General features: G+C 41.8%; 1 protein-coding gene across 1 annotated transcript; it reads right to left on the bottom strand.

The window, feature by feature from the left end:
• Positions 1 to 769: 769 nt before the first annotated feature.
• Positions 770 to 2,783, bottom strand: si:dkey-31c13.1 (uncharacterized protein LOC100002197 homolog). The gene is made up of 6 exons (XM_048266933.1): positions 2,669 to 2,783; positions 2,166 to 2,316; positions 1,917 to 2,062; positions 1,688 to 1,810; positions 1,398 to 1,512; positions 770 to 863 (listed from the first exon to the last, which is right to left on the bottom strand). Exons 1-6 carry the CDS (start codon positions 2,781 to 2,783, stop codon positions 770 to 772), a joined length of 744 nt encoding a protein of 247 aa, XP_048122890.1.
• Between the last annotated feature and the right edge of the window lie 5,769 nt (positions 2,784 to 8,552).

Raw genomic sequence — 8,552 nt, 5'->3', positions numbered from 1 at the left:
GATGCAATTTGATTTATTTTCATGATTTTGTTTTATTTTCATACTTGATCGTACAGACAAGTGTGTGGTCTCGTTGAAAGCCCCACTTCTCCTCTGTCACGCAATAAAGGTTTCATCTCGCTGCGATGAACAGTTCCAGAGCAATGTAACATAGAATAAAGGGTGTGTTTTTTTTTAATCAATCGGGTTCTAAGGGTTAAGGGTTAGAACACACAGATGCCATTAAGAGTCACTGCAAACAACAAAACAACAACACTAAGAGTACATAGTGACAGGAACACAATGAAAATAAACAGTAAGAACAAACCCTAGAATATCCATTCTAAAAACAACACAACAAACCACAGGAAACATACTGTATGTATCCCATATAGCCCTCTGTTTCTTTACTGGTACCTCCTTCCCTTTAATCAGCCAAAGACACATGCAACTGCTCTGTTGGTTACTTTTCAGTGGTTTCCCATAGCAGCCAGAATTACATTCAGTTCCTGCACTGGCCGTCATGAATCTCCACCCTGTTACTTTAATTCTGCACTCTGGCCTATATGAATCTCCACCCTGTTACTTTAATCCTGTGACGCAGCTGTATGCCTCCTCTCGCCCACTGTGGTTCTTAACTGTGGTGATTGCTAATGTGCTAATGAATCTATATGGAGTTTTTCCCCTATGGCACACAGTTTGGGAAACCATGCTCTGGACCAGGGCAAACTTCCTAAGGACAAATATATCAAGATCAAAGAGACTAGAAAAAAGACTCATTAGGAACAGACTAGACAGAACCATCAGTCCACTCAAAGGCTCCATTGGCATCTGCCTTGAGGCCGATCCAGGCTGGGAAGTCCTCGTAATGGTCGTGGTAGGACCTGAGAGAGGCAGAGTTGACAGTTGAGAAAGATGCCGCTCAGTCCTGCACATTCTCTCTGCAAAAATAAGTAGGGAAATTTGGTCTCTGCATTTATCCCAATCCGTGAATTAGTGAAACACACTCAGCACACAGTGAGGTGAAGCACACACTAATCCCAACGCAGTGAGCTGCCTGCTACAACAGCAGCGCTCGGGGAGCAGTGAGGGGTTAGGTGCCTTGCTCAAGGGCACTTCAGCCGTGCCTACTGGTCGGGGTTTGAACCGGCAACCCGGTTTGATGGGGGTGGAGCTGGGAGTTTGCGGACTGGCCTGCCCCCACTGCTAAAAATAAAATCTAGAGGAAACACTGTACATGGCCAATAACTACATAAGGTCGGAGGTCTTATAAGGCCCTCAAACTTGCAGCTAGTTTGTGATTTTCATCTCCTATCAACATCTATGTTACCTGACTTGGTCAACACCTGACTGTCTTCTCCTCTCCTTCACTGTCCTGATGATGTTGCGTATGTCTTTGTCCAGAGGGAAGAACCTACTCCTTGTTTGTGGAGGGGGAGTGTCTCCTAACTTCACTCACTGTTCTAACACCAGCCAAAGCTAAATGCTCAATGTACCTCTCCACCCTAGGATCCACTGGCTCACGGACTTCAGCTGCCTAAAGTAATCAGTGATATCATGTATCAGGGAATGCCTGTAACTCTTTAAATTAGCAGTTCTACATGTAAACACACATGGACATAACTGATGGTTCGCCATCGGTGGGAAAAAGCATATTTGGAGTCAGTCCTTACAATAAACTACTAAACTAAAATCTACTTATTGCAACTGACCTGTCCTACCACAGGATGGTTCTCATGCTCCTCAACATTTGGGAAGCAAGCCACATATTGCTCCTCAAAATGTACTGCTGACGGGTCTGTCTGTAAAGCGCAAACACACAGCACTTTATCTCAGATTTTGTTGCACCTTTTGTTCTTGGTCACGTTGCACCTTTAAATAAATATATTGTTAGAAAGACACCCAAAGGGTTACTAAAAATACCAGTGTCCCAATACTCTTGTCTAATACCTCGGTAAATACCTTGTAGTCAAGGAACCTGATAATGTGGAAAACATTGACCTTTGCTGGACAGTCAAGTTTTTTGGTGTCTTGCACAAGACACCGCGTCTCTCTGTAATTGTGGTCTGCTTGGTCATCAAGCTAAGACAAAAAACATGCAAATTATATATGGAAGAAACCGGATGACAAACAGAACTATTGGGTAAACATGATGGTGATTGGTGATGCCTGTTCATTTACATAACAGTTTTTGTTGTCTGGCCTGCTTCTCTTTTTTATGTTTATCTATTCCTTGATGGCAGGAATAGATCTTCCTCCCAACTACCTCAAAGGGTGTCCCATCAAATGGCACATATTTTAACTCCCACATTATCTTTTTCAGACCTGCTTTTGGATCTGTAAGATTAAGTAACTAGTAAGATTAAGTAGCTGTGTACTTCAGTAGATAGATAGATAGATAGATAGATAGATAGATAGATACTTTATTGATCCCCAGGGGAAATTCAGTAAAGTGTTACAGTTAATCTGCAGCCTTAGGCACTGGTTAGCAGAAGGTGTCCACTACAAACCAACAAACCCCACTTCTAAAAAAAACCACAAACATTGGCCTTTATATGACACAGGAGGGAGAGGGAGACGCGCGCACACACACACACACACACACACACACACACAAACTTGGCGATACAATGCTAAGCTAACAGCTAGACTATAGATTTAAATGGACATTTTTTTTAGCTGAACTCACCATCCTGACCAAAACTGTGGTCTTTAGTTAAGACTGTAAACTTAGTTATGGTTTCTTCCTCGTAATCCCTGAGGTACTTCTCAAAACTCCGATACGACGAGAAGAAAGCTGCCATCGTAACAACATCGTCCGTAAACGGGCTCTGGTATCGTCGAGATTTCACTATCTGTTACGTAACTTCCGTTCTTAGCTGTATCCCATCTAGCCACAACCGTCTCTATCAGTAGCTAGGCTAGTTTAGTAGCATAGTTTAATGGTTAAATCCTAGCGATCAGCTATGTTGACCTTTTAAATGTAATGATTGATGTTACTTCTGTTTAGGTGCTGTTCTTTGCGCAGCCTAAGTAAATAGCCATAATTTGAGGATTTACGATAGTCTGTCTCCTAAACATTCCCCACCCGTTATCCAGACATGCATGAAAACATTTGAAAACAAAACTCACAGCAATAGGTTATTTTCAGAATGATGACTTTCTCTTCTGCATTGTCCTGACCGTTAAAATGCAATGTTTACAGAGATACACTGTAAGGTTGGCTGCAAAGATTAATATGCAGACTGTCTGATTGACTGACACACATGCGCATACACATTATCGAAATCATACGGCGGACGCTTAAGGCTATACTCTTTCTAAAAGGGTTTAGTTAATGATCAGGTTGGTGTAAACCAGGACATTTTAGCGTCCCGACAGGCTTTTGTTGGGACAGGCTTGTATTGATACGGAAGTGTAACCTGCGTTGGTTTTGAACCTGCGCGATTCAGCCCTGCACACGCCCGGACTCGAACCCGTGAACAGCAGCACCTCGGATCGGGAGGCGAGCGCGCTAACAATTGAGCCAATAGCCCAGGCTACTGGCTCGCATGCCAGCAGCACTCTTGAGGCTTTGGGGAGTGAGGTTTACCAACGTTCCACAAGCACAGCTAAGCTAGCTGGCATCCGTTACAGAAGCGTATTAGGGCCACATGAAGAGAAAATATTTTTGAAAATTCTGAGATAAAAGTCAAAATTTTCGAGATAAAAGTCAAAATGTTCGAGAAACAAAGTCAGAAATATTTTCTGAGATTGAAGTCAGAATTTCTGAGAAAAAAAGTCAACATTTTTGAGATAAAAGTCAAAAATTTATGTCTAAACTACAACTAGCTAAACTGAGCAGAACACAGCAACAGCTCATGACATTTTGGGTTTACTTCCTGGGTTAATAATCTCAAAATAACGACTTTATATCTCATAATTAAGACTTTATATCTCATAATTATGACTTTAAATCTCATAGTTTGGACTTAGTATCTGGCAGTTTTTTTTTTCAAGTGGAGGAAACGGGCTTCCATAGAGTTGAACGCGAATGTCCCAGATTTTCACAAATCAAACCCCAATGGGACAGCAAGTAGATTATGGCCGAGACAGAGCAGCATCACTAACAGAGCAGCATCCCTAATGGGCCAGAGGACCTGACAGAGGTCACATGTGTATGGAGGGCTTTGGAAGTGAGTAGCAGGATTTTATACTTTATAATGAATTAACAGAGAGGGAGCAAATGTTTACAAGTTTCACATAATAACACCCATGTTTGTGTTTCTGTACGTGTACCTTAAAGCAGGAAGGTAAGAATGTGTTGGTGGTCCAACCATCAGGGCAGGGGGGGAGTTGAGTGGAGGAGGGCAGGCTTGGGCTGGTAACGCCTTCAGCCAACGGTCAGAAAAACAGAACACAACTCAAATTAAATCTGAAGATAATGCTAACTCATAACAGAACTGAACATAAAGAACTGACCTAACAAAATGACACAATAGGGGAATTACAGTGTACGGGAAAATGTCAGCATTCATCTTTCTGTTGCTATCCCTCTGCTGACAGCAAGAATTCAGACTACAAAACTGTTGCACTAACTAAATAGGGTGTGACGCTAGGTCTAACTAGGCTGTTGCACTAACTAAATAAGGTGTGACGCTAGGTCTAACTAGGCTGTTGCACTAACTCAAGGTTGCCAACTCTCACGCATCTGGTGTGACACTCTTTCAGCACCAATCTCACGCTCTCACGCACACGCAAGAAATGTCACACCAAATCCATTTTTTTTTTTGCAATCCGTTCATTTTTTGTTGATGACTAGACTAGACCACAGCATTGTTTCTAAATGACAGGATACGAGTTTAAGGCATACATATGTCTAGACCAACAGCAGGTAGGTCTAATATCCGCCTACAACGTTCTCAGCGCAGTTTTCTCTGATTGTTGATTCGCTGAATAGGCTATTTTAATCCGGTCCGCGACACCTTCACGGAACACGCTGCTATTTAGACATGAGGCAGACCGACATAAAGTGTGGCCGCCCATTCTTCTCTAGGAACTACTCGCGAAGTAGCCTCACAGACATCACATGAAATAACTTTTTCTCATCTTTTATAAGGTGCTATAGCCGCTATTTGCTGCGATAAACGGTTCGCGAGAAAAATAAATTAACTTTTAAGAAATAATCATATTAGGCTACTATAGCTCTGCGCTCATTTCAATTCCTATAGGAGGAATATCTCACAAACTTTTCGTTCCACACATGACAAACCGTAAACCAGAATAAACAGCAGACCTTAAGCCGTTCCAGAGTAATCCGGTTTTGAAATGGTAGCAAATTTCTATATGGTCTCCAATTTTGGGCTTTAAGTGTCTTAAAACTGAGCTGTGTTTAAATACCTACATATGTGTAAATATTAAAATCAGAGGATATATAGCTCATGGCTAAGAGTTTGTCGATGTAGCCATAATGATTTGTTTTCACAAAATGCTAAGCATGCATGTATTTAAGTGTCTTAAAAAAGTGTGCTTATATTGGTCAATGCATAATTTCATAACAGGCCAAATAGAAAATAAATGTTAAATGTTAAATATACTGTAGCCTAGATATAATATTAAAATCAGATGATGTAGGATAGAATAGATACAATTGGATGGCTCCAGAACTCACACCAGTGGATTGAGTCTTAAAGGAGCCACACCACTTTTATGACACTATAGCTGTTCTGTTGACCTTTAGATTTGTTGCTACTGGGCGTGAAGGGCAGGCCAATTATGAGTTCTGTCCAACATTGATGGTAGGTTTAGAAGAAAAGTCAGCACATTTTAATCATATTGCAATACCAATAACCGTGATCATTTTGGTCATGATTTTTCATCAAATGTTCATACTGTATCTCTAGTGGCTGGTAGACTTTGGAATCCACCAGTCACAATGGTAGGTGGAAAAAAATATTTTAGGCTATTTCCATCCCTGATACATACGTACACTCATACACACATTCATAAGTCTCAATCTGTCCATTTCTTTCCACAAAACTCGCCAGAAGTCATCATTTAACGGGTTATTTTTCAATTTTTTCTACTGAGCTACTACCTTTTTCAGGTGGGTAGGGGGCAGCCGTGGCCCACTGGTTAGCACTCTGGACTTGTAACTGAGGGTTGCCGGTTCGAGCCCCGACCAGTGGGCCGCAGCTGAAGTGCCCTTGAGCAAGGCACCTAACCCCTCACTGCTCCCTGAGCGCCGCTGTTGTTGCAGGCAGCTCACTGCACTGGGATTAGTGTGTGCTTCACCTCACTGTGTTCACTGTGTGCTGAGTGTGTTTCACTAATTCACCGATTGGGTTAAATGCAGAGACCAAATTTCCCTCACGGGATCAAAAAAGTATATATATACTTATACTTTTCATGTCTGTGCCCAGGGGCCCAGTGGCTCATAATCCTTCCATGTCGTGGGGTTAAAACACTGGTCTTGTTTTCAAGTGCAATCAATAATTTAATTGTACATTTTGAAGAAACTTAAATCAGGGATTATACTGTACATAGCAAAAAAGTCAGGAGACAGACATTTTTAAAATTAGGTTTAGGGAAAAATTTTAATGACTTCACAAAATGTCACTCCAGCCAAACACCCAAATGCAACCCTTAACTAAAAATGTCACAATGTGTTGGTGGTCCAACCATCAGGGCAGCCAAACACCCAAAGTTCAGCCAACGGGCAAAACAGAACCCTCAAATTAAACTGAAATAATGGTGTAACAGAACTGAACATAAAGAACTAACAAGGCTGACACAATGGGGAACTAAATAGGAAAATGTCAGCATAGGTCTTTCTGTTGACTGTTGACACTAACTAAAAACTGTGTCTAACGCTAGGTCTAACTAGGCTGTTGCACTAACTAAATAAGGTGTGACGCTAGGTGTGACACTAGGTCTAACTAGGCTGACGTCGTCATACTCAATTCTAGTCAGAATGAGAGTCTGGTACTGCTACATTGGGATGTGATTATGGGGCATGTTTCAACCGAGACAGGGGATCTTCTTCTCCACATTGTTTATGGTTATTGCGCTGTCAATATCTTGTACAACAGACAGTGAAATCTAAATGTCTACCTTTTAGCAACAGCGTTTTTGGCAACTTGACTTGACTTGACACACACACACAGGTACATACGAAAGATACATGTCACACTTCTCCCAATTGCTACCTAATTGTATGTGCAAAGACATAAGTTCCTTTATTGCCTGTAGCTATAAAGCTGTTCCACACACATTCAAAATAAATCCCTGTGGACAAATGTTTTTCACAAGTGCACACATTTCTGCAGGTACCCATTTTTTTTTTTGCACACAAACAAATTAATTCCACAGGTACAAAATGGTTCTACAGTTGTGCAAATCATATCCTCAAAGACAAAACTCTTGTGAATATCTTTTCAGGAAACTCAGGCGAGCAAGTGCTCCACCAGCCATCATGACCACATTCTACCGAGGCACCATTGAGAGCATCCTCTCCAGCTATATCGCTGTGTGGGGCGGAAGCTGCACTGAATACAACAGGAAAGCCCTGCAGCGCATAGTGAACACAGCTGGAAGGATTATTGGTGCTTCACTCACCTCCCTGAAGGACATTTACACCTCCCACCTCACCCGCAAAGCGACCACAATTGTGAGTGATGCAAGTCACCCCGCTCACAATTTGTTTGATCAACTGCCCTCTGGGAAGAGGTACAGAAGCCTGCGCTCCCGCACCACCAGACTCACCAACAGCTTCATACACCAGGCTGTTGGGATGCTGAACTCTCTCCCCCCCTCCCTCAGCTACATAACATCCTAGACTTTGGACCCACAATGCACTACTCCACTTGCACTACTCCACTTGCACTACTCCACTTGCACACTTTGCAACTTGTTGTTGTTGCCCTGTTGTCCTGAAAACACTTCTGAACACACTACTGCTGTTCTTACATAACTTGCACCACTATGCCACTTGCTTACTTAGGTCAAACAGAACTACCTCAGCCATTTATTGGCCTGACTTTTGCACTATTATATTGACTGTCTACTGTATGCACAATTGCACAATTTCAACCCAAATTTTGCTGCTCTTATTTCTTCATTGTATGTGCCTTCTTATTTACTTTTTTATATTTTTTACTTGAATGTTATGTTTGTCTGTGGACCTAATTGGTAAAATATGTCTTGTCTCCACCATGGGATAGTGGGAAACGTAATTTCGATCTCTTTGTATGTCTTGACATGTGAAGAAATTGACAATAAAGCAGACTTTGACTTTGACTTTTCACGGGGACACAATCTTTATGCCGTTGTTTTGATTCCATACATATCTATTTGCACACACACACACACAGGCACATACCTATTTGCCAAGTGGTCTTGTCGGTCGGTGTGTGTGTGTGTGTGCGAGTGTGTGTGTGTGTGTGGTAAATGGAACTCCAGTATTCCAGGTGCCTTAAAGGCAGAGGTGGACAGTAATTAAGTACATTTACTTGATTACTGGACTGAGTATGATTTTTGACTATCTGTACTTTATTTAATAAATGTATCATTTATTTGCCTCAGGTGTCCTGTGG

This window comes from Alosa alosa, chromosome 16 (assembly GCF_017589495.1).
Source record: "Alosa alosa isolate M-15738 ecotype Scorff River chromosome 16, AALO_Geno_1.1, whole genome shotgun sequence".
Lineage (NCBI taxonomy): Eukaryota > Metazoa > Chordata > Actinopteri > Clupeiformes > Clupeidae > Alosa > Alosa alosa.
The sequence above is the reverse complement of the archived record's forward strand: the minus strand, read 5'-3'. Positions and strand labels throughout refer to the sequence as shown.